At 43.4% G+C, this 27,499-nt stretch overlaps 1 protein-coding gene across 1 annotated transcript in view; it reads left to right on the forward strand.

Moving 5' to 3' along the window:
* Nucleotides 1–8,152: 8,152 nt before the first annotated feature.
* LOC100614447 (rho GTPase-activating protein 23-like) overlaps nucleotides 8,153–27,499 on the forward strand; it is a 77,719-nt gene continuing 58,372 nt past the window's right edge. The window contains 10 exon segments of the mRNA XM_063788890.1: nucleotides 8,153–8,434; nucleotides 10,138–10,320; nucleotides 11,714–11,847; nucleotides 16,776–16,854; nucleotides 21,647–21,964; nucleotides 23,211–23,238; nucleotides 23,395–23,550; nucleotides 23,775–23,886; nucleotides 24,098–24,155; nucleotides 26,102–26,245. Of these exon segments, the coding sequence (XP_063644960.1) occupies nucleotides 8,153–8,434; nucleotides 10,138–10,320; nucleotides 11,714–11,847; nucleotides 16,776–16,854; nucleotides 21,647–21,964; nucleotides 23,211–23,238; nucleotides 23,395–23,550; nucleotides 23,775–23,886; nucleotides 24,098–24,155; nucleotides 26,102–26,245 (1,494 nt within the window).

A 27,499-nucleotide genomic window follows, 5' to 3' on the forward strand; every position in this document is an offset into this window, starting at 1 on the left:
TCATCACCCAACAACCACATCCCTCCTCTATAGAAGCCCCTGAGAACACAGCTCCTCACCATGGACTGTACCTGGGGGATCCGCTTCTTGGTGGCAGCTGCCACAGGTAAGGGGCTCCCAAGTACCAGTGATGAGGAGGGGATTGAGTTCAGTCAAGGGGGCTTTTATCAACTCCTCCATTCTCCTCACAGGTGTCCATTCCCAGGTTCAGCTGTTGCAGCCTGGGGCTGAGGTGAAGAAGCCTGGGTCCTCAGTGAAGGTCTCCTGCCAGGCTTCCAGATACACCTTCACCAAATACTTTACACAGTGGGTGTGACAAAGCCCTGGACAAGGGCATAGTGGATGGGATGAATCAACCCTTACAATGATAACACACACTATGCACAGACGTTCTGGGGCAGAGTCACCATTACCAGTGACAGGTCCATGAGCACAGCCTACATGGAGCTGAGCAACCTGAGATCTGAAGACATGGTTGTGTATTACTGTGTGAGAGAGACAGTGCAAAACCCCACATCCTGAGAGTGTCAGAAACCCCAGGAAGGAGACACCAGTGCTGACACAGAGGAGATGACAAAGATTATTAGATTAAAGATTTGCTTAGAAAATGACATTAAGTCATTAAAGAAAAGGAACAATATTAATGTGTATTTGAGAAATTTTAATTATTTGAGAGATTTTTCATACAATATTTATTCTGTAAACAAATTTCAATGATTAGAGAATGAATCAAATTAATGAAACTAATATAGAACTTCCTCTGAAGGTATCTCTGTAAACATTAATTTCTTAATCAGTGCTGTAAGTATTTTGGAATACAGACACAAAATCACATTTTAAGTCTGCATTTATATCTATTAAAAATGCCAAAAAAATCTCCTTTTGTGCGTGTAGCATTTTGAATTCCCACCATCAATGCATGATAGTTCTTGGTTTTCCACATTCATATTGCCATGTATCCTTATGAGAGTTGTGTGTTTTAACCAATCTAGTAGGTGAGTAATGGGATCTAATTTTTATTTAAATGCACATGTCCCTCAAAAAGTTCATATTTAACAATTTTCCAATAACTTTTGTTGAGATGCCTCTCCTGATATTTGGTTCATTTTAACTGCATTGCTTTGTTTTGATTCATTGTAAGTTTACTTGCATATTGTTTATAAAAGTCATTTAACAAATTAAAAGAATTCATTTAACAAATATGTGACTTGGAAGTATTTTTTCCAAGTCTGTGGCTGTCTTTACTCCCTTATCAGTGTGTATTGCAGAAACATACATCTGTGTGTGCGTGTGTCTGTGTGTGTGTGTGTTTGTACAAATTTAGATTCAAAAACATGTAAAATTGTATTCATTCATAGATGATGTTTTTGGCATTATATCTGAAGTCTCATTATAGAATACCAAATAGTGGTTATTTTTTCCATGTGTCTAAACTCAGGCCACAATCAACTCATGAGTGTTTAAACTTCACCTACTTGATTGGAGGACTATTCACCTCAGATATTTGGAATACCTCTGTAAGGAGATGTGTTCGTCTTCCCAATATTTATTTTCATAATCATCTATTAATATGTGTATTGGTTTATGAATATATATTTCATACTCTGAAGAAGATCCATGCTATATTACTCATTTTATCGTTCAAATCACCACAGCTTTATTAGGTCCTGGGAGCTCATTTAGTTTGGATCCTGTATCCTTACAATGCACCTCATCCTTTTGTTTTTGAACACTTCCCTGTTTCCTTGTATTACAACAAATTCTAAGTTCATTTTCTATATTACCTCTTTTGTATATAGAATTAGCCATTTTTCTAAAGCTTGCTTGTTTCTAACGTTAACGAATAGCAGTAAAATAAAAAAATTGTGATACCGTGTATAATTACTTCTAGGACCTCTCAACCTACTGGCCTAGCAGACGTGCATGTTTATATGAACCCATGTTTATGGACGCATCAAAACTACTTATGTACCTAATCTTCTGTAACTTTATTATATTAAAAATGAGAACACACTGGTCTCCTGACCCAACTATGCTACCACGTGGACCTTTCTAGCCTTCCTTCCTTGACTGTCCATAACCATCCACTTTAAAGTGAGGAAATCCTATCCCACCAATTGCCTTATTATTACCTGGTTGCACAACTTTAGGACACATGCATAGCGGTATCAGAAATGTAAAGCTCATTGGAAATATGTTTATCTACTAGAATAGAGTGCTATGTGTAGTTTCTTTACATTTTAAACATGCAGAATTTCCTCATTTTCAAAGTTAATTAGACTAGCAACTTCATTTTCTACTTTCTTCAGTGAAGTCATTTCAATTACACCGTATAATATCATTTATTTGAAATTCGGTATAAACCAAAACTATAGTCAAGTAAACAGATAGAGGATATTCAAGGAATTTAGAGAATGAGTATTAAATAAGTAAAAATGGCACTAAGAATAGTAAAATTATTTTTAGTGCTATAAAATGGTTGAGACACGATGCAGTTAATTTGTCTAAGCTCATAATTGTGTGATGGAAAATATAAACCTAAATATATACAATTTTTGTAAAAAGTATTTAGCAGTTCATTAAACCCAGGATTAAATGCAGACTGTATAAAGTTATCTAATAACTTATTTGGTGAGGGTGGGGATATCATGAGATGCATGCAAAAAAGAATGAAGTAATTTTCCTCATTTGCATATAAGATGTTACCATTCACTAAAGACCTTTAATTTAAAAAAATCAATTTTCAACGTGACCCAGGTTTTTTCTTCCTGACAAGCAAATAACCCAGATAATTCTTTTCTTTCCTTGGTTGATAAAGATTTTCCCCAAACTTCAGCTCAGTTCAGGCACACACTGTCCCTGAATGGGCATTTACCCGCAGATGGGTACACACACCTGTCAACATGGGGACTCTTTCATCAGACAAACACACCTTTACTCACATGGATTCTTCCCTCAGACAAACACATATGTCCCCACATGGACTCTTTCCTCAGACCACCACGTATGTATGTCCTTACATTTACTCTTTCCTCTGGTAATGACATTTCCTCATGTGGACTCTTGTCTCAGACAAACAAACATGTCTGCATGTGAACTCTTCACTCTGATAAGTACACATATTTCCACAGTGACTGTTTCCTGACACAAGCAGATATATCCAATGTTGAACTGTTTTATGGGAAAATGATCTCAAGATAATAATTTTAAAATCCCTCCCTGACAAGGTGTAGATCTGCATTTTTTTATTTTACCCTAACTTTGCCTTATTGTCAAGAACAGTAGTTTGTAGCTCTAAATGCACCGATTAGAGATTGGTGTCCGTTTTCTCTGGAAATGTATTTTTAAGTTCTTACTGGATGTATTTTTTTGATAATGTTTGCTACTGTGAAGATACCTGAACAGGGTCCACACTAGAAAATAAAAAAGACTAATCAGCAGATTAACCCTGTGCATCCAGACCCACGAGTCCTTTGACCCTGCCCCCCTGAAATGGAGACACAGAGGACGGATGAGCAATGCTGAGCGGTGCACCCAAGACCACAAAAAGAAAGACGAGGAAATGTGTCCCGTCCCCTCCTCATGAAAGGCAGCTCATCCCCTGTTCCTTCAGGCCCTGGCGAGGAGCCAACCCATGTCTCTTCCCTTCCTCAGTGTCCACACCGTGGGATCTGCACTGATTTGGGCTTCCCTTCTCATCACCCTCAATATTAGTGTCCCTTGTGAATCAGGTCCAGGTGCGGCTGCTCCACATGGGGCCGTTCTTCCATTTCCTCAGTGTTTGCAGAAGTCCTGTGTGAAATTTATTGATGGAGTCAGAGGGGGAAAATTGTACACCCAGTGGTTCACTGAGACTCTCATGCAAAGCCTCTGATTTCACCTTTACTGGCTACAGCAATGAGCTTGGTCCAGCCAGCTTCACGACAGGCATTTGTGTAGGTGGAAACAGTGAGTGATCAAGTGGGAGTTCTCAGAGTTACTCTCCATAAGTACAAATAAATTAACAGTCCCAAGCGACACCTTTTAATGTGCAGTCTACCTTAAAGGGACCAAACTGAAAGTCAAGGACAAGGCCTTGTAATACTGTGAGAGACACAGGAGAGGGAATATCTGTGTGAGCCCCAACAGAAAAATCTCTGCAGGAAGACAGGAGGGAGCTGCATGGTAGATGCTCCTCAGAACCACCAGGGCGCCCTGAGGACAACCTGGGGGCACTCAGAACCACCAGGGTGTGCTTAGGACCATGGAGTGCTCAGGATATTAGGGGGTGCTCAGGATCATGAGGGGGTGCTCATGACACCAGGGGGCACTCAGAATCACAAGGGGGCACTCAGGACACGAGGGTTTGCCTAGGACCACCAGCAGGCACTCAGGTTACCAGGGGGTGTTCAGGACCACCAGGGGGCGCTCAGGACACCAGGGGGCACTCAGAACCACCAGGGGGTGCTCAGGACACCAGAGGGGGCGCTCAAACCACCAGGGGGTGCTCAGGACACCTGGGGGAGCTCAGAACCACCAAGGGGCGCTCAGGACACCTGGGGGCGCTCAGAAGCATCAGGGGTGCTCAGGATAGCACAGTGCCCTCAGTACCACGAGGGGGCGCTCATGACACCAGGGGCACTCAGAACCACCAGGGGGTGCTCAGTACATGGGGGTTCTCAGGAAGCAGCTCCAAATCAGGAGCCTGAGAAGCTGTGGTTTTCTTTTAAACCTTGGTGATTCCCGACCTGGTCAAGCAAAAGTCTTCCCCAGGATCTCTCACCATTTCTTCCTTGTAAATCCATGATTACTTTTACCTACAAAACATTAACTTAGAACAGGAATTTAATTCAACTTTTAATGCTGCATATTTTCCAAGTAATACTAGCAATGCTCTCTCAGGACAATTTTTAAAATAGGTTATTTGTATATTCTCTTGATTAAAAATAATACTATTATTAAAATAGTAAAATTATAAAAATCATACCTGTAATCCCAGAACTTTGGGAGGCTAAGGTAGGCAGATCACTTGAGCTCAGGACTTTTAGAACAGCCTGGCAGCACAGTGAGGTCTTTTCTATACGAAAATAATAATAATAAATACCTGGGTATGGTTCCACCTGTGGTAGCAGCTACTTGAAAGGCTGAGGTGGGAGGATCCCTTAAGCCTGGGAGGTTAATGCTGCAGTGAGCTGTGATTGTGCCACTGCACTCCAGTCTCGTTGACAGAGTGAGACCCTATTTAAAGAAAATGTATATCCTCAATATAAACTGTTTCAATGATTAGAGTTTTGTATTTTTGTGCTGTAATAGTCAACAATTGTACATGTTTTTAACATTAACTCAGCGTATACATGGTATTTTGTTTCTTTTTCTTTCATCTGCTGTTTTTGGAAATTAAACACGACTTTAAATGCTCTTGTTCTCCATTTTGGTTGGCTTCAGGTGTCCTGTTTTTCAGACTGTTTCTCCATCTTCCCTTTTTCTTTGAAAGTATTTTAACTTCCTCAGTCTCCATGAAGGAAAAAGAAAGTCACTTTACTTTCTGACCTCCAAGTCTGGTGAATCAGTTCCCTTGTCTTCATAATCACTGAAGCCAACCAAGTTTAGAGGATAATGGTTCTCCTTAGAATATGCTCATCTACCTGCAGACTCTGCCCTACTCACCCTTTTCCAGGGTCCTGCAGACCATCCCCTCATTTCCCTAAGTACCACAGAGTGGGCTCTGCAGCTCCTGCTGCCCTCTGTGTGTTCAACCCTGGGGCTCACTAGTGTTTTGATGATGAAGTCCAAATCCCCATGTGCTTGGACCCTCTGAGACCACCCTCTAGGAAGATGCCATTGTGAGTGAGCCCTGAAAATCATGGGCTGTGTTCAGTTTCATTATCCTGGATGTTCTCTATCATAAAGGAATATTGACAAATAAATACTAGAGTTTGTATTGAATATTCATGCCAAAAAAGTTTTTTTTAAATTTTTCAAATGAAACAATTTTATCTTTCCTGGTTTGAAAACTACAATCTAAATTTAACAAATAATGTAATACAATGTTTGTCTTATTAGTTATTCAATTTATTAAAAACAGACTGATATTTAAAGTTAATACCATTGCACATTTGAGTGACATATTTGGCAAGAACAGCATTTACATTCAGCTTTAACAAAACATGTATTTAAATATATTTGTCTTTTTAGTATTGGAATAGGCAGACATACACGTAGAAGAGCATTATTTTCTACTACAACCTCAAACTGCAAACACAGTTTAAATTCAATTAAGTAATTAAAAAATATGAAACAAATAGGTGTGCTATTTTGGTGTTTAGATATACATTCACTTTTGCATGGGCATATGTATGTGTCTTTGCTGGGCTGTTGTGTATGTATGTGTGTTTGTAGAACCATGAAGTTTTCAAATACATCATTAAATGACATATTAATCTTGGCCAGGCATGGTGGCTCAGGCCTGTAATCCCAGCACTTTGGGAGTCATAGGCAGGCAGATCACCTGAGGTCAAGGGTTCAAGACGAGCCTGGCCAACATGGTAAAACCCCGTCTCTACTAAAAATACAAAAAATAGCCAGGTATTGTGGCAAGTGCCTTTAGTCCCAGTGTGACAGGGAAATGTGGGGTCAGAAATCCCACACAGAGTTTCTACTGGTGTACCACCTAGTGGAGCTGTAAGAAGAAAGCCACTGCCCTCCAGAACCCAGAATGGTAGATCCACTGACAGCTTGCACCATATTTCTGGAAAAACCACACACACTCAATGCCAGCTCGTGAAAGCAGCCAGGAGGGAGACTGTGCCCTGCAAAAGTTTTTTAAAACTTTTCATATGAAAAGTTTTAAAAAAGTTCTGCCACAGGGGCAGAACTGCCCAAGACCATGGGAACCCACCTGTTACATCAGGTAACCTGGATTTGAGACATGGAGTCAAAGAAGATTATTTTGGAACATGAAGATTTGACTGCCCAGCTGGATTTCAGACTTGCATGGGGCCTGTAGTTTGGACCAATTTCTCCATTTGGAATGGCTGTATTTACACAATGCCTGAACTCCCATTCTTTCTAGGAAGTAACTGACTTCGTTTTTATTTTACAGGCTCATATGGAAGAGACTTGCCTCATCTCAAATGAGACCTTGGACTGTGGACTTTTGAGTTAAGGCTCAAATGAGTTAAGACTTTGGCAGACTCTTGAACAGGCATGATTGGTTTTGAAATGCGACAGCCATCATGACTCTAGAGGACCACATGTGAAATGCAACAAGCAGGAGCAGAAGACAAGTAATTCATGATTTCACTGTAGTGCATTAAAATGGTAGACTCACAGAAGTAGAATAGAATGTTTGTTACCAGGGGCTGGAGGGGTGGACTGGAAAAGGAGAGATTTTGGTCAAAGTGTAAAATGTTCCAGTTAGACAGAAGGAGTAAGTTGCAGTGTTCTAATGCACAAGATGGAAAATATGGCTATGAATGCATTGTATATTTCAAAATGGCTAAAAATGTAAATGTTAAAATTTTTCCCACTAAGAAATTATACAGGTCGGGAGTGGGGGCTCACACCTCTAATCCCAGCACTTTCGGAGGCCGAGGTGGGTGGATCACAAGGTCAGGAGTTCAAGACCAGACTGGCCAAAATGGTGAAACCCTGTCTCCACTTAAAACACAAAAGTTAGCCAGGCGTGGTGTTGGGCACCTGTAATCCCAGCTACTCGGGAGGCTGAGGCAGGAGAATTGTTTGAACCTGAGAAGCAAAGGCTGCAGTGACCGAGATCGCACCACTGCACTCCAGCCTGGGCGACAGAGTGAGACTCAGTCTCAAAAAAAACCAAAAAAAGAAATTACACATTTGTGAGGTGATGGATATGTTAAATAGCTTGATTAACAATTCCATGATGTATACATGTATCATAGCATGTGTGAAGCGACCTACTTGTATGAAGGTGAGGTGACCTGGTCACATGACAGTGAGGTGACCTGGGGGATGTGTGAGGTGACCTGGGGGATGTGTAAGGTTACCTGGGGGTATGTGTGAGGTGAACTTGGGCTCATGTGAGGTGACCCAGGGTGCATGTGTGGTGGCCTGGGTGCGTGTGAGGTTACCTGGACATGCATGAGGTGACACGGGGAACTCATGAGGTGACTTGGGCATGTATGATGTGACCTAAGGCATGTGTGAAGTGACCTGGGGGACGTGTGAGGTGACCTGTGGGACGTGTGAGGTGACCTGGGGGATGTGTGAGGTGACCTGGGGGACGTGTGAGGTGACCTGGGGGACGTGTGAGGTGACGTGGCGGATGTGTGAGGTGACGTGGGGAATGTGTGAGGTGACCTGGGGGACGTGTGAGGTGACGTGGGGAATGTGTGAGGTGACCTGGGGGACGTGTGAGGTGACCTGTGGGACGTGTGAGGTGACCTGGGGGATGTGTGAGGTGACCTGTGGGACGTGTGAGGTGACCTGGGGGATGTGTTAGGTGACCTGTGGGACGTGTGAGGTGACCTGTGGGACATGTGAGGTGATGTGGCAGATGTGTGAGGTGACGTGGGGAATGTGTTAGGTGACCTGGGGGACGTGTGATGTGACGTGGGGAATGTGTGAGGTGACCTGGGGAACGTGTGAGGTGACCTGGGGGATGTGTGAGGTGACCTGTGGGACATGTGAGGTGACCTGGGGAATGTGTGAGGTGACCTGGGGAACGTGTGAGGTGACCTGGGGGATGTGTGAGGTGACCTGTGGGACATGTGAGGTGACCTGGGGAATGTGTGAGGTGATGTGGGTGCGTTTGAGGTGACATGAGGGATGTGTGAGCTTAGCAGGAGTGTGTGTGAGGTGACATGGGGAATATGTGATGTGACCTGCCTGATGTGTGAGGTGACCCTCATGTAAGGTCACCTAAGGTGCATCTGAGGTGACATGGGGGACGTGTGAGGTGACCTGGGGAAAGTGTGAGGTGACCTGTGGGACATGTGAAGTGACCTGGGGAATGTGTGAGGTGACCTGTGGGACATGTGAGGTGACCTGGGGAATGTGTGAGGTGATGTTGGTGCGTTTGAGGTGACGTGGGGGATGTGTGAGCTTAGCAGGAGTGTGTGTGAGGTAACATGGGGAATATGTGAGGTGACCTGCCTGATGTGTGAGGTGACCAGAGCATATGTGAGGTCACCTAAGGCGCATCTGAGGTGACATGGAGGATGTGCGAGGTGACCTTGGGTGAGTGTGAGGTTACCTGTGGGATGTGTGAGGTGAATTGGGACTTGAGTGAGGTTACCTGGGAAATGTTTGAGGTGACCTGCGGGATGTGTAAGGTGACATTGGGGATGTGTGAGGTGACTCAGGGCACATGTGAGGTGACCTTGGGGATGTGCAAGGTCACACTGTGTGAGTGTGAGGTCATGTGGGATATTTCAAACTTTGTAAGGAAAGCTTGCAACAATATATGGCTCTAGAAGCTTCACACTCCAACACTGTTAATGCGCACATCCTCAAGGAACTCTACATGTTTCCAGGTTAGCTTAAATGCCATGGAGTGACACTTGCCCCAGGTACACTCATATATGCATCCTGGGTCTCCCTATCAACCCCTATCCTCAAATTTTCAGTTCATGTTTGCTCCATGATATCAACTCTGATATGCTGAGGTTTTTTTTTTTTTTATCTGTAGTTGTTCAGGTTTGCCGTTTCACTCTCATTACTCTGGGCTCAGTCCTCTCCTCAGGTGTCCCACTTCAGAGCTAGCTATGTAATAGGAGACATGCAAATAGGACCCTCCCTTTTCTGATGAAAAGCAGCCCAGCCCTGACCCTGCAGCCATGGGAGAGAAGCCCCAGCCCTGGGATTCTCAGGTGTTTCTATTGGGTCAACAGCAATAAACAAATTACCATGGAATTTGGGCTGAGCTGGGTTTTTCTTGCTGCTATTTTAAAAGGTAATTCATGGAGAACTAAGGATATTGAGTGTGAGGGGACATGAGTGACAGAACAGTGGCTATGTGTGGCAGTTTCTGACCAGGATGTCTCTGTGCTTGCAGGTGTGCAGTGTGAGGTGCAGCTGGTGGAGTCTGGGGGAGGCTTGGTCCAGCCTGGGGGGTCCCTGAGACTCTCCTGTGCAGCCTCTGGATTCACCTTCAGTAACAGTGACATGAACTGGGTCCTCTAGGCTCCAGGAAAGGGGCTGGAGTGGGTCTTGGGTATTAGTTGGAATGGCGGTAAGACGCACTATGTGGACTCCGTGAAGGGCCAATTTACAATCTCCAGAGACAATTCCAGGAAGTCCCTGTATCTGCAAAAGAACAGACAGAGAGCCAAGGACATGGCCGTGTATTACTGTGTGAGAAATCCTGTGAGGGGACACAAGTGTGAGCCCAGACACAAACCTCCTGCAGGAACGTTGGGGGAAATCACTGCAGGGGGCGCTCAGGACCCATTCATCAGAGTCAACCCCAGAGCAGGTTCACATGGAGGCTGGGGTTTGTTTCCTGTCAGGATTTGGGACTTCCTCTGCTTCTGACAGTTTCTCTAGGGAAACTCTTTAATTTTAGATTTCTGTGCCCACCAATGTCATCTCTACATATATTTTTTTAATCATTGTAATATGAGGACTCATTCTCACATGCACAGTATGTACACTGCCACCTACAAGAATGAGAACTCCTCAACCATGCGCACCAGCATCAGAGTCGTGAGGAAGCTCAGGGGTGCCCGGTGAGTCTTCTCCAGTCAGACTCAGGACAGGAACTTCAATGGGACTCCCTGACTAGAATGGCTTTTAGGGATTTTGATTACAGCCAAGAGAGAGGCTGGACCAGGTTCAGTGTCATGTAGGACCTCACAGGTTTTATGTATGACATTTCTCCTGAAAATATTCAAATGAGTATCAGCACTGATCTGGTGCTTTCTGACTTTCATTTTTAGTGGTTCTCGCTTTTCCATTTGCTTTTCCTGCTTTCTGGAAAAAAGGATGTTGTCCCTGTGGTCTAAATCCTGGGGCTCAAGCCCTTTCCCTGGAGCTTAGGTGGGGCTCAGGCTGTGACTCCTGCAGCCACTGGGAGAGGCTGCTGAGACTTTCTCTCATTATTCAGGACACTCCACTCTGTTTTCTGGAGATGCATCTGGGAATGCATGTGGCCATTAGGAATGAGGGCATAAGCTTCTTTGGTCAAAGTGGGGTGAGGATGTGGAATTGATCCTGTGCTGTGTAAACTGTCACAGAGTCACCTTCTTCACTGGTAGTGTTAGAAGAGCCTGTAAAAGTTGTCAGAATCCAACTGGAGTCCCTAGTGTTCAAACCCTGACAAATGGAGCTGGGGAAGGCCATTTATGGAAGCTTCTCATGCACATACCCCTGAGAACAAGACCTAGCTTTATAACACTCCAAAAAACCACAAATTGAACAAAGGCAACCACAACAGTAAAAGAATTACTTATATCCCTAAGAACAACAGCTAGCTTTATAACACTCAGAATAGCCACAACTGTGCACAAAGGCAACCACAACAACAAAATAATTACTTATATCCCTAACAAGAGCTAGTTTTATAACACTCAGAAAAGCCACAGCCTTGCACAAAGGCAACCACAACAATAAAAGAATTACTTCTGTGAAAATATCTGCACAGCAACTGCCTGTCCAACCTTACACTGATGTCAACCTTGTTATTGATGCTTCTAGCCTGGGATCATTCTCATCAAAATGTCATTCAGATGCTGTGTATGACAAAAATTGTGTTTTTCAGTGCAGTCATGTTCTAGTAAAGCCCTCAGAGACCCTCTCCTTCACCTGTGCTGCCTCTGGATTTCCGATCATAACCAGTACTTCCTCCTGGAGCTGGATCTGCCAGCCCCCAGGGAAGGAGCTGAAGTGGGTCAGGTGTGTAGGTCATGAGGAAGCACACAGTACCACGCGCTTCTCAAGAGTCCAGTCACCACCTCCAGATACACATTCAGAAAGCAGTTTTTCCTACAGCTGAGCTACATGTGCAATGAGTACACCACCATGGATTTTTATACAAAAGACACAGAGGGGGAAGTCATTGTGAGGCCAGACACAAACCTCCCTGCAGGGAAGCTCAGAACACCAGGGGGTGCTCAGGTCACCAAGGGGCGCTCAGGACACATTAAGGCAGGTGCAAGAGGGGAAAAAAGGTGCTGGAGGTGGGGTTTTTCATCACTGACATATTTTACTCTCCACCATATTTATTCTAATGTATATTATTGTATTATTAGACAATGATATTTATATAAATATATAGCCATACGTAGGTGCACCAAGTTGTCCTCTCCATCTAATGTGGACTTTGTCCTTCAGGACTAAGTCCTTGTATATATTTGAGCACCTCATAAATTATGGTCAGTTATGTAGGATCTCTCACTTGTTCTGTGTCCCTTCCTCCCTCCTCTCTCACACACAAACTGACACACACAAAGAGTTCTACAACTTTAATTACCTGATGTGTTGAAGAAAATTTATTGAAGTGCAGCTTTTTCAGTTTAACTGCTGTTCACGTTGATGTAGGAATAAGAACATTGTCTTTCTCAACCGTGTAGTTCTCTAAGCTGAGTAGCACCTTTCTTTATAATACCCAGATACTGAAAGCAATCCAAATATTGATCAGCAGGTTAAGCAGTAAACACTTTGTTCTAAATTCATTCACTTGAATAATACCCACTGTTCAAACAAGTACTGCTGGAAATGCGCAACAAGGGTAAATTCACAAGTACTTATGACGAGTAACATAAACCAAAGAAATACAAGTACATACATACAGTTCCACTTTTATAAATTCTATAAAATGAAAACTAATCTAAAGTTACATAATGAAAACCAGTAGTTGGCCGTGGTCATGGTATGAGAAGGGAAGGTGTAGGAAGTGGAAATTACAGGACAACGAGAGGAAATTTTGAGGATAATTTTTTCTGTATTGAGAAAAGTTATGGTTATGTCATTATTTGTTAAATTGTACACATTAAGGGAAGATTGTTACTTTCTAATTTCAACTTATTAAAATACTACAAATTTAAACATATATAATTTGGTAGAAAAGAATTTAGAGATGGATAAAATATATGAGAAATAAAAAAGAAAATCTCAGAACGATGGCATAAGGACTTCAATCATCAAACTAAAGAAATTTTAAATTTCTCAACACAGAATTAAAGATTCATAAAACCAGCTCCTGGATCATTGATTTTTTGGAGTTGATTTTCATGTCTTTATCTCCTTCAGTTCTGCTCTGATCTTAGTTATTTCTTCTCTTCTGCTAGCTTTTGAATTTGCTCTTGCTTCTCTAGTTCTTTTAATTTTGATGTTAGGGTGTCAGTTTTAGATCTTTCCTGCTTTCTCTTGTAGGCATCTAGTGCTATACATTTCCCTCTACACACTGCTTTAAATGTGTCCCGGAGATTCTCATATGTTGTGTCTTTGTTCTCATTGGTTTCAAAGATCATCTTTATTTCTGCCTTCATTTCTTTATTTACCCAGTAGACACTCAGGAACAGGTTTTTCAGTTTCCATGTAGTTGTGCAGTTTTGAGTGAATTTCTTCATCCTGAGTTCTAATTTGACTATTGCACTGTGGTCTGAGAGACTGTTTGTTATGATTTCTGTTATTTTGCATTTGGCGAGGAGTGTATTACTTCCAATTATGTGGTCAGTTTTAGAATATGTGCGATGAGGTGCTGAGAAGAATGTATATTCTGTTGACTTGGGGTGGAGAGTTCTGTAGATATCTATTAGGTCTGCTTGGTCCAGAGCTGACTTCAAGTCCTAAATATCCTTGTTAAATTTCTGTCTCGTTGATCTGTCTAATATTGGCAGCGGGGAGTTAAAGTCTCCCACTCTTGTTGTGTGGGAGTCTAAGTCTCTTTGTAGGTCTCTAAGGACTTCCTTTATGAATCTGGGTGCTCCTGTATTTGGTGCATATATATTTAGGATATTTAGCTCTTCTTGTTGCATTGATCCCTTTACCATTATGCAGTGCCTTTCTTTGTCTCTTTTGATCTTTTTTGGTTTAAAATGTTTTATCAGAGATTAGGATTGCAACTCCTGCTTTTGTTTTTTTTCTTTTTCTTTCTTTCTTTTTTTTTTTGCTTTCCATTTGCTTGGTAAATATTCCTCCATCCCTTTATTTTGAGCCTATGTGTGTCTTTGCACATGAGATGGGTCTCCTGAATACAGCACATCAACAAAATAGATAGAAAGTTAGCCATATTAATAAAGAAGAAAAGAGAGAAGAATCAAATAGATGCAATAAAATGTAATATAGGGGATATCACTACTGATCCCACCGAAATACAAACTACCATCAGAGAATACTATAAAAACCTCTATGCAAATACACTAGAAAATCTAGAAGAAATGGATAAATGCCTGGACACATACACCATCCCAAGTCTAAATCAGGAAGAAGTCGAATCCCTGAATAGAACAATAACAAATTCTGAAATTGAGGCAGTAATTAATAGCATACCAACAAAAAAAGTCCAGGACCAGATGGATTCACAGCCAAATTCTACCAGAGGTACAAAGAGGAACTGTTACCATTCCTTCTGAAACTATTTCAAACAATAGAAAAAGAGGGACTCCTCTCTAACTCTTTTTATGAAGCCAGCATCATCCTGATACCAAAACCTGGCATAGACATAACAACAAAAAAAAGTTCAGGCCAATATCCCTGATGAACATCAATGCACCAATTCTCAATAAAATACTGGCAAACCAAATCCAGCAGCACATCAAAAAGCTTATCCACCATGATCAAGTCGGCTTCATCCCTGGGATGCAAGTCTGTTTCAACATATGCAAATCAATAAGTGTAATCCATCACATAAACAGAACCAATGACAGAAACCACATGATTATCTCAATAGATGCAGAAAAGGACTTCGACAAAATTCAACACCCCTTCATGCTAAAAACTCAATACTCTAGGTATCCATGGAATGTATCTCAAAATAATAAAAGATATTTATGGCAAACCCACAGCCAATATCATATGGAATGGGCAAAAACTGGAAGCATTTACTTTGAAAACCAGCACAAGACAACGATGCCTCTCTCACCACTCCAATTCAACATAGTATTGAGAGATCTGGCCAGGGTAATCAGGCAAGAGAAAGAAATAAATTGTATAAAAATAGGAAAAGAGGAAGTCAGATTGTCTCTGTGTGCAGATGACACGATTGTATATTTAGAAAACCCCATCGTCTCAGCCCAAAATCTCCTTAAGTTGATAAGCAACTCCAGCAAAGTCTCAGAATACAAAATCAATGTGCAAAAATCACAAGCATTTCTATAACCCAATAACAGAAAAACAGAGAGCCAAATCATGAGTGAACTCCCACTCAAAATTGCTACAAAGAAAATAAAATACCTAGGAATACAACTTACAAGGGATGTGAAGGATCTCTTCAGGGAGAACTACAAACCACTGCTCAAGGAAATAAGAGAGGACCCAAACAAATGGAAAAACATTCCATGCTCATGAATAAGAAGAATAAATATCATGAAAATGGCCATACTGCCCAAAGCAATTTATAGATTGAATGCTGTCCCCATCAAACTACCAATGACTTTCTTCACAGAATTGGAAAAAACTGTTTTAAAGTTCATATGGAACCAAAAAAAATCCTGCATAGCCATGACAATCCTAAGCAAAAAAAAAAAAAAAAAAAAAAAAACAAAGCTGGAGGCATCATGCTACCTGACTTCAAACTATACTACAAGGCTACAGTAACTGAAACAGCATGGTACTGGTACCAAAACAGATATATACACCAATGGAACAGAGCAGAGGCCTCCCAAATAACACCACACATCTACAACCATCTGATCTTTGACAATCTTGACACAAACAAACAATGGGGAAAGAATTCCGGAACTATTTAATAAGTGGTGTTGGGAAAACTGGCAAGCCATATGCAGAAAACTGAAACTGGACCCCCTTCCTTACAGCTTATACAAAAATTAACTCAAGATGGATGAAAGACTTATCAAGACCTGAAACCATAAAAATCCTAGAAGAAAATCTAGGCAATACCATTCAGGACATAGGCATGGGCAAAGACTTCAAGTCTAAAACACCAAAAGCAATGGCAACAAAAGCTAATACTGATAAATGAGATATAATTAAAGTAAAGTGCTTCTGCACAGCAAAAGAAACTATCATCAGAGTGAACAGGCAACCTACAGAATGGGAGAAAATTTTTGCAATCTATCCATCTGACAAAGGGCTAATATCCAGAATCTACAACAAATTTACAAGAAAAAAAAACCCATCAAAAAGTAGGTGAAGGATACGAACAGACATTTCTCGAAAGAAGACATTTATGCAGCCAAAAAAACATGAAAAAATCCTCCTCATCACTGGTCAATAGAGAAACGCAAATCAAAACCACAGTGAGATACCATCTCACACCAGTTAGAATAGTGACCATTAAATAGGAAACAACAGATGCTGGAGAGGATGTGGAGAGATAGTAACATTTTTACACTGTTGGTGGGAGTGTAAATAAGTTCATCCATTGTGGAAGACAGTGTGGCGATTCCTCAAGGATCTAGAACTAGAAATACCATTTGACCCAGCAATCCCATTACTTGGTATGTACCCCAAGGATTATAAGTCATTCTACTACAAAGACACATGCACCCGTGTATTTATTGCGGCACTATTCCCAATAGCAAAGACTTGAAACCAACCCAAATGTCCATCAATAATAGACTGGATAAAGAAAATGTGGCACATATACACCATGGAATACTATGCAGCCATAAAAAAGGATGAGTTCATGTCCTTTGCAGGGACATGGATGAAGCTGACAACCATCATTCTCAGCAAACTAACAGAAGAATAGAAAACCAGACACCGCTGTTTTCACTCGTAAGTGGTAGTTGAACCATGAGACCACATGGACACAGGGAGGGGAATATCACACACTGAGGCCTGTCAGGAGGTAAAGAGCTAGGGGAGGGATAGCATTAGGAGAAATACCTAAGGTAGATGGCAGGTTGATGGGTGCAGCAAACAACCATGGCGTGTGTATACCTATGTAACAAAACTGCACATTCTGCACATGTACCCCAGAACGTAAAGTATAATTTAAAGAAAGGATTACATATTCCATTAAATATATATGAGAAATCAGTGACTCCTGAATATACACATGAATACACGCTGGGTCTACCTGTATTTTTAGGGAAACACTAGAATACAGCAAAATAATGTCATGATTTTATTAAAAATGGGGGTTTATCAAACCACACCAGGCATGTCCAGCTCTGTCCTGGAGTTGGTTTAGGGAACAGGTGTGTCCTGTGTTTAGCAGCCATGACAACAAGCTCACAGCATCAGTTCTAGTTGACACCTCAAAAAGGCGAAGGGATCTCAACTAAAATGTCATGTGGATGTCACATCTGTGGGTGCTGCGTACTCCCTCGATGTGAATATGGAAAAGTTAATTACCTCTTGAGGCGTCTGTTGAGATTAGTGCTGGTCTCTAAGGAACACCCAAAATGGCTCGATAGAGCCAGAAAGCAGACTGGCTCAGGGCTTTTGTGATGGTTTCGTGGTGGGTCAGAGTGAGGCTTCCCACTCACAGGAAGGGGATTGCACAGTGTGAAACACCCACTGGTGTCAAATGAGGAAGCTCCTGCGATTCCTAACTAGATTCACATTGTGTGATAAAAGACACACAATAGACATAACTTCATGGTCGGATATCACAAAATGCTGTTAAAAGATGTGGTAAAAAGGCAACTTTAAATTTTTAGTCATTGGAGTGTGTATAACACAAAAATCATTTTCAATATTTTGTAACACATGCATGCAATAGGACAAAGGTATGTGATGAGGGTAAAATCTCGAAAGTGTGAATCTTCCAGCTACCAAGTCATAGGGTAATAACTGATGTGTGCTGAGGGAGGAAACCATCATGCCATAGTGCTAATGGTATAACCCTTGGTGAATAGAGTTCAATATTTTATTGAAGTTTTCATAATTTTTATTTGAAGGTGCCATTTTTCAACATATTCAGATGATTGTGAGTGCCATTGATTCTGTATCATATGAACAATGGCAATACCTTCCATGTTTACATAATATTAAAAACCATGTTAAGACTGAATATTTGGTGTAATGGTGCATCACATTATTCTAGCTTCCATACTAGTTGTTTTATTTGTTTGTTTTCTCCTTTGTTGGCATTTGGTTTCAAATTCATATGTCAGGTCTCTATAATGTAGGAATTTATTTAAAAGTGTCTTTTTTTGTCCATTTTGATGGGGCTTCTAGGAGACATAAGAACCTCCTCTGCTTGCAACACATTTCAAAATTACACACTAATGTAGAACATCTGTATTTAATCCTGGTTTTTAGTTAATTGACAAGCTCTAATAAGAGAAGTAACTTCTCCATTCTGGGCTGATTTTACATCAGGTATAGGAATATGCCCTAGGTGAAAGTTTATACCAGTAATATGAATTATTAGGTAATAACCTCCACCTTTATGATTTAGGTGTTATTCATCAAGAAATAGTGTTAAATCAGGAGTCTCAATGAAAGTATTACTTAAGGGATATACAAAATATGTTGCTAATCTACATAAAACAGATGTGAACACACTCTTAGTATCCAGCCATGTTTCCTGTCAACCACACAGTAACTTTGACTTCACTTGGGACTTGCTCTAATTTTCAAATTAGTTACTTATTAATCTTAATGCTTCTAGATATTATGTGTGACTATTTTAGCAGAGAGTGAAGAAAGACAACCTAGGCTGACTACACAATGAGGAAAATCACAACCTGATGAAACAGGAAGCCTCTGGAAGTGAGTGGCTCCAGGATTGAATAATTTGACAGCTCATGTGCCCAAGAAGTTTCTTTTCTCAATTTTCCACACTGATGCATCCAGAAAGTCAGCTTCACCCCTCAGGTGACTCCCATCATGCAGTTACATGGTGACAATATTCCCATGGTCACATACATATTTTATATATTGGCTGGAAAAGGGGCAGAGACAGTTCTGCAATTCTCCTCTGAAGGACCAGGAACACCTGAACAGACCACCTCCCCTGCCCCCATGACTAGAACTGCACCACGTGCCCACATGGACACTCATCCCTGATGGGGATAATAAGACTCCATTGATGAGGCCAACTATTTTAGCATATAAATTAGTAAAGACTGATATAAAGGTTTCAACAACTAATTGAAGTCTGTTCTTCTATGTCCAGCAGAGACTACAGATGCTCCAGTGATATCTTGTTTTTCTTTGCTGCGTGACTGTGTCTCTTCTCCTTGTTCCATCCTCCAGAGAATCTCTTTCAGCTCCCACAGGTGCATTCCTCTGTTATATGTAACTGACAATTGATAAATTAGTGGAAGCCCTTACACTGAAGGAAGAGTCTCTGACCTCATCTCGGTCCATATTCCTAGAAAGGCATTGTGCCCGTAAGTCTGGGTGTGACCTTCTGAGTGTTCCTGACCCTCCTCCAGATGAGATGCTCATCTGTGTGTTCTTGTCCCTTCCACTGGGGTACAGCCCCCCTGTTTCCCCCAGGTGTTCCGTGCCACAGCTCCAGTGTTCCCCATCAGGGTCATCACCTCCCAGATCTGCTGCCCTGCCCTGCAGACTAAAGCTCTGATTCCATAAGAAAGAGAGTTATGTCTCAACAGAACTTCGTGGCAGTGACCTCTGTTCCCATCTCAATTCCTGAGGAGTTGCACCAGTGCCCCTAGGGTACTGGTTTTGGTGGTTCCCCTGCAAAGTAATTTTTAGTTCTGTAGTGGATATAAGGGAGTCGAGTCTGAATGCCTTTCAAAAATGGGGGCTCTTGTTCTCTCCCAGACAGACACTTTGGGAAAGGAAGATTTTGTGACTGCCCCTTTTTTGGGGAAAGGGATTCAAGAGGATAGAAAAGCTCTTCAGTATGTGATCCCTTAGAATTTCAAACTACAACAAGCTAACCATATTCCATTTCAAGCAATCCCATATATATTTGCATTTTTATCTTTAACAGCCTATATTTCATATGCCAGACTCTGCCTTAGGTAATCTCATATGCTGGCTTTGTTACTCTCTACAAGAACTTGCTTCTTGTTAAATTTAAGATTTTTTTTAACTTCAGTTTTCCTAAGCATTCAGAAATTTGCAAAATTTCATCTTGACTGTTTATCTGTTATTGTTGATGTAGTTGTAAGAAAAAAAGAAAATATATTCCTCATTTATGTACATTTTCAAGTTGAGTAGTAGATTTTTAGTACTACCAGAGTAATAAAATAATTTGAACATTGTTAAGCTGCTTAACAGAAAATCAAATTATGGTAAATTTGTTCAATGGAATACTACACAACATTTATAATAAATAATTGTCTGATACATGCAACAAGAAGGTAAAATATCTAAGTATTTTTGCTGAGTAAAATAAACCAGACAAATGAGAAGATTTACCATATAATTTCATTTATATAAATTCTGGAAAATAAAAACTGAACTTAAGCAATATAACAACAAGGTAAAATATCTAAGTATTGATGTTCAGGAAAATAAAGCAAACAAGAATATGTACTATGTTATTCCATTTTAATAAATTCTGATAAATTAAATTGAATCTACAGCAATATAAACAAGATCAGAATTTACCATTTGGGGAAATGGTAGAAGAAGAGAAGAGGAAAGGAGGAGGAATATGGAAGAATGAGAGGGAAATTTTGAGAATTTTCTGGTTCACCTTGATAACTAGGATGGTTACATCAGGTTTATCAATTGTACACTTTAAATATGTGAAGTTTGTTATCAGTAAACTGAAATTTATAAAATTTATTACCAGCAAACAAATGAAAACTTGCACAAGAAGTGATATAAAGATAGAAAAAATACTAAATTTCAGAAACACCTAATAATTTATCTTCGTGAACCCTAGTTCTCACCATATTTTTAGGTGAATGCTAGAATGCAGCAAAATTACACATGTTCTCAATACAGAAAGAGGGTTTCACAAACCACGCTAGGCATGCCCAGCTCTGTCCTGGAGTTGGGTTAGGGAGTAATATAGGGCCAGTGGATGAGGAGCACAGGCCCAGATACTGGGGCTCACTAACCTCAGGTATGAGCTCTTAGATACATACAAAGCCCCTCCACGTATGGGTTTACTTCGCCATCTGTAAATAGAGAAACCATTGACCCCTAAAAATATGATTTACACAAATATGTGAAAATGTAAGAGAGTGATTAGTGCAAAGTGTTTATCACAGCACAATTTCCTAATAAGACAGCAAGTTTTCCAAACACCATCATTGTCATCAGATTCTTGCAGGGCATCATTACCTTATCTGGGCACTGCCCTCTGCTCAGGCGTCCCACCCCAGAGCTTGCTATATAGTAGGTGACATGCAAATAGGGCCCTCCCTCTCCTGATGAAAACCAGCCCAGTCCTGACCCTGCAGCTCTGGGAGAGGAGCCCCAGCCTTGGGATTCCCAAGTATTTTCATTCCGTGATCAGGACTGAACACACAGGAATCACCATGGAGTTTGTGCTGAGCTGGGTTTTCCTTGCTGCTATTTTTAAAGGTGATTTATGGAGAGCTAGAGAGATTGAGTGTGAGTGGACATGAGTGAGAGAAACAGTGGATATGTGTGGCAGTTTCTGATCTTAGTGTCTCTGTGTTTGCAGGTGTCCAGTGTGAGGTGCAGCTGGTGGAGTCTGCGGGAGGCCTTGGTACAGCCTGGGGGGTCCCTTAGACTCTCCTGTGCAGCCTCTGGATTCACTTTCAGTAACGCCTGGATGAGCTGGGTCCGCCAGGCTCCAGGGAAGGGGCTGGAGTGGGTTGGCCGTATTAAAAGCAAAGCTAATGGTGGGACAACAGACTACGCTGCACCTGTGAAAGGCAGATTCACCATCTCAAGAGATGATTCAAAAAACACGCTGTATCTGCAAATGAACAGCCTGAAAACCGAGGACACGGCCGTGTATTACTGTACCACAGACACAGTGAGGGGAGGTCAGTGTGAGCCCAGACACAAACCTCCCTGCAGGGGCGCGCGGGGCAACCAGGGGGCGCTCGGGACCCACTGAGGACGGGACAGGTCCCAGGAGCAGGTGCCGGGAGAGGTTTCCTTTCTCCTCAGCTGGAAAAGTCACGTTTATCTTCGCAGGACTCTGGAGTCTTCTAGGCTGTGATATTTTGTTACTTATATTTATTATGAATTTTATCATTAATATTTAAATTTTAGTAATTATTAACATTCTACATATTATATTTTTAAGTATATACTTTCAAGAAATAAACATTCCTAATTGTTTGCACTGATTCTTCCAGAGTTTTATTAACATTTGTTGACATCAGCAACTACATAGCTATAGGGACAAAAATTTATACCCATAGAAAGATGTATAAATACACAGACCAATGCATATATATGTAGGCATTTGTATTAAACATTACAATGAAATGATAAAAAAGTTTGAAAAAAATCAAACTTAATTAACTACATTATTAACTTTTAATTATTAAATTATTACAGTAGTTCATAATTGATTTCCCAGATTTTCAATTGTTTACATAAATTGGTTTCTATTGGTTCATTTAAAATAGTACATTGGTCATTTTAAAGAGCTAAGAGTAAATGTTAAATGTTGTCACAATAAAAGATAAAAATTTGAAATAATGAACGATAATTATATCAGTTATTTCTTAATTATCTTAGTTATTTCATATTGTATTCACAAATCATAACATTGCCCTTTACCATGTACATATAAACAACCATAATTTGTAAATTTGCAATACAATTTTTATTGTAATTTTTTATATTTATCCCAGATTATAATCTTTTTCTTCACTTCCAGATCTCACTGGATTGTCTCAAGGGCCCCATCCACACCACTGACCCCTGATGAAAGGCTCTAGGCTGTGGCCGGGAGAGGCAGTCTCTTCTTCCAGAGCACACTCTGTTTGAGGGGGAGATGTCATCTCTGCCCTTGAGGAGCCCCAGCTGATGGGGGAGCTTTTGCCCTTAGGAAGCTCTCAGTCTGATGGGGAAGACACTGTCCCTGCCCTCAGGAGGCTCTTGGTCTGAGAGGGGAGACATAATTCATTCTCTCTGAGTGCCCTCAGTCTGATGGGGGAGACACCGTCCCTGCCCTCAGGAGGCTCCCAGTCTGATGGGGGAATATTGGCTCTGTCCTCAGGAGCCCGGTTTAAGGAGGGTGTCTCAGCCCCACTCCTGAGGGTAAGGATTCCATGGCCACAGTCTGGACAGTGGGCCAGTCACGCTTGACAGTGGGCATGTTGCCAGCAGGAACCTTTGGGATGTGTCTGAGCCTGGAGGTGAGTGGCACGGGGGCTGGCAAGGCTAGGGTGGAGGCAAGCAGGTTCCGCTGTCTGCCGTCTTCACACCTTTCTCCTTCCACATGCATAGATGAGCCCACCAGCCCCAGCACTGACCTCCAAGCCAAGCATGTCCCTGCCTTTGCTGTGGTCTCCAGTGCCATGAACTCAGCCGCTGTCCTGGGCACCAGCCCATCTTCCCCGACCTTCACCTTCACCCTCGGATGGCATTACTCGCGGGACTGCAGTGAGCGCTCCCCACACCCCCAGCCCCACCCTTTCCCTCGCTGCCCAGTCCCAGGGGTCTCTGTTGGGTCTGCTGCTTGATGTCTGGCCTCTTCCTCTGGTTTCCGCTTCTCCTGGGGCACCTTGGGAGAGTCACCTCCTGCCCCTGCCTAGAAGGGAGGGCTCTGGGAAGCCCCTGACCTGCTGCCCCGCTGACCCTGAGGCCCGATGCGGGCGGCTTTGCAGGCAGCATCAAGGCTGGCCACCGCTCCTCCTACCTGCTGGCCATCACCACGGAGCGCTCCAAGTCCTGCGATGATGGACTCAACACCTTCTGTGACGAGGGCCAGGTTCTGCGGTGAGGCCCTGTCTGGACATGGGGTGGGGTGGCCACAGCCACCCTGGCCAGCTGCTCTGGGGCAGGGCTTTTGGCCCTGGGGGTCCTCTATGCATGGGACAGTGTGCCTCCCCCGCTGGAAGGCTTCTGGGCTTGGGGTTTGGTGGGTGATGAGATAGTGAGGTCCCAGCTTTGCTGCCCACATCCCTCACCCTCGACCCTTGCTTCCCAGGCACCTGCCAAACCGCATACCCAGCCTGCCGTTGCTCCGGAGCTTCTTCACAGACGGGGTGAGCTGCAAGTGTGTGTGCGTGCGCAGGAGTGAGGGTGTGGGGAGAGAGGGTGTCAGGGAGGTGGGGCCACAGCCTCGGCATGGGGGTTCCTGCTCCAGCTCCTGCCTTCTCCCTCTTCCCTGCACCCCTCACCCTTGTGTCCACCACGGGACCGGCCCTCTGCTGTGGGCCCCGACATCCCTGAATGACACCATGCAGCCCCACCCAGGGGCCCCCGTCTGGACTGCCTCTTTCCAGCCCCATCCCCCATAGCCACACGACTCACTTCTCCACTGTCTTCGCAGCTTTTTAGGTCTTCCCTGAAATTCCAGTCTCCACTCCTGACATTTCACGCCTCCCTTCGCTACTCTGTTTTCCTCCTCAGCACGCCTCATGCACAATTGGTGTTTCCCTTCCTCCCTGCCTGGCTCCCCAGCTAGAATAGAAGCTCCCCGAGCTTATATTTGGGGCTTCATTTGTTTCCTTCACTACCCTGAGTCAGTATTTGCATCGCGTCTTGTCTTCATGGGATGGGGTCGGGGTGGACACTGGAAAGGTGTGGCCTGGACACAGGGTTGAGATTGGTGGACAGGTGGAGTTCCCAGCCTCAGGACCTGGGGAGGCAGGATCAGGCCTGTGATAGCCCTGGCTGTTTGTTTGTTTTGAGACAGAGTCTCACTCTATTGCCCAGTCTGGAGTGCAGTGGCATGATCTTGGCTCACTGCAACGTCCACCTCCTGGGTTCAAGCTATTGTCCTGCCTCAGCCTCCTGAGCAGCTGGGATTACAGGCGTGTGCCACCACACCTGTGTAATTTTTGTATTTTTAATAGAGACTTGGTTTCACCATGTTGGCCAGACTGGTCTTGAACTCCTGACCTCAGGTGATCCACCCACCTCGGCCTCCCAAAGTGCTGGGATTACAGGCGTGAGCCACCGCACCTGGCCTCAAGTGATCTTCTTGCTTCGGCCCCCCAAAATGCTGGGATTACAGGCATAAGCCACCACACCTGGACATACTGTTGTTTTTAAAATCACATATATATTTTTCATGCACGATTTTTCTTTTTTTTTGAGATGGAGTCTCACTCTATTGCCCAGGCTGGAGTGCAGTGGCACAATCTCAGCTCACTGCAACCTCCATCTCCTGGGTTCAACCAATTCTCGTGCCTCAGCCTCCCGAGTAGCTGGGATTATAGGCATGCGCCACCACACCTGACTAATTTTTGTGTTTTTAGTAGAGATGGGGTTTCACCATGTTGGCCAGGCTGATCTTGAACTCCTGACCTCAAGTGATCTGCCTGTCTCAGCCTCCCAAAGTGCTGGGATTACAGGCATGAGCCACCGTGCCCGCCCCACCTTTCCCTGGCTGTTTTTGATTTTAGATGGACTGGAAAAGCCATCTTGATGTCAAGCGCTCTGTCTCATTGGTTGGTTGAACACCCCAGTGATATTGGCACCTAGCTTATTTCTTATCACTTCTTCTGCTTACTTAACTCTCCCTTGACTTGCGCCCTCTGGCTGGAGTCCTGTTGACACTGTCACTTCCTCTGTTTAACGCCTCGTGGACATGACTACCTGCTCCACTCACTCAGCCTTTGTTGATGTTCCCACTTCCCCTGTTTATTTAACTCCTCGTTGACATGATCACTTCCTCCATTTCCTTAATTCTTCTAAGTCTATAAAGTTACGGGAGGCTCCGAATTGGCTCCTCTAGCGTGGTGAGGCGTGTGGTCTGCTGACAGGTCATAGCCTTTCCTCCTTTCTGGCCTCTCCTTTACGTATGTCTCATGACCTCAACACAAGTGGTCCAGAGAGGACAAGCAATGCCCATGAGGTTGCACGGCACATCGGGGTGTAGCACAGACATATATCAGGACTGTGCGGCCACAAGTGGTCCATGGGGTTCCTGAGATGCTGGCATTGTGGGAGCCACCCTAAATTGTCCTCTGTTGTCTCCCTGCAGTCCTTGGATAGCTGGGGCACCTCTGAAGATGCTGACGCTCCTTCTAAGCGACACTCAACCTCTGACCTCTCAGATGCGACCTTCAGCAATATCAGGAGAGAAGGCTGGTTGTATTATAAGCAGATTCTCACCAAGAAGGGGAAGGTAAGATGGGTGGAGGAATGAGGTGGAAGCTGGCTCCAGCAGAACCCTCCAGCCTACCCTGACAGCCTCTGGAGCCAGAGAGAACCAGTGTAGGTTGTTGCATGAAGGATGGAGGATAGATGCTAGGAAGAACTTCCTGGCAGGGGGATTTAAAGAACTTATGTAAAAGAAGTTAACAAGAGAGGTGGATTTTGCTGTGGGATGGATCTGATCGAGTCGTGCTTGGAATTCTGGCAAAACCATCCCACAGTGGCCCTGGCTTGACAGGCCATCCTGAAGATGGCCGCTGGGGCTCATGGAAAACAAGGAGCAAGGCCGGGGTGATTTCCGTAGGAGAGTTAAGGCCCAAGAGATGCAGGCAAGCCAGCAAAGGGCTTAGTGTTCATCCTAAGGGCAACCAAAAGCTCTCGGGGGCTCTTGCCAAGGGAGTTACAGCTTTAAAATATTCATTTGGCTCCCTGGGAGTGAGTTAGGGAGAGGCCATGCTGGAGGCAAGAAGACCAGTTAGAGCCACCGTGGAGACCCAGGTGAGAGGCAAAGGGGGCTTCAGGGAGTACTTGGGGAGGGCCTGGGAGGGAACCAGCAGGACTCTGAGAGGAGAAGGGCAGAGCCCCTGGATCCATGGGGTGCAAATCCTGGCCCCAGGCTGAGCTGTGGGCTGGAGAAGTGGGAGGAGAGACCACTGCCTTCCCTCCCGGCAATTAGGATGAACCCGGGTTAGACTCTTGACTACATCGCCCATTGCTCTGAGAGCCTGGGTGACTCACCTGGCCATGACTCAGTGTCCTTGTCTGTAAATGGAGCTAACAGTAATCCCTAGCTCATAAGCCTATTGCTAAGGATTAAATGAGATAATCTAAGTAAAGGGTTTACCCAGTGCCCGGCACTTGAAGCTGCTGTACTTCTGCTTACTGCTATTTGTTTTCTTTTTTTGAGATGGAGTCTCACTCTGTTGCCCAGGCTGGAGGGCAGTGGCGTGATCTCGGCTCACTACAACCTCTACCTCCTGGGTTCAAGCAATTCTCCAGCCTCAGCCTCCTGGGTAGATGGGACTACAGGCACTCACCACCAAACCCAATTAATTTTTTTTTTGTATTTTTTTAGTAGAGACGGAGTTTCACCATGTTGGTCAGGCTGGTCTCGAACTCCTGACCTCAAATGATCTGTCTGCCTTGGCCTCCCAAAGTGCTGGGATTACAGGCGTGAGCCACTGTGCCCAGCCCACTTACTGCTATTTGAATTTTCTGCCCTGCC

Source organism: Pan troglodytes, chromosome 12, assembly GCF_028858775.2.
Source record: "Pan troglodytes isolate AG18354 chromosome 12, NHGRI_mPanTro3-v2.0_pri, whole genome shotgun sequence".
In the NCBI taxonomy this organism is placed as follows: Eukaryota; Metazoa; Chordata; class Mammalia; order Primates; family Hominidae; genus Pan; species Pan troglodytes.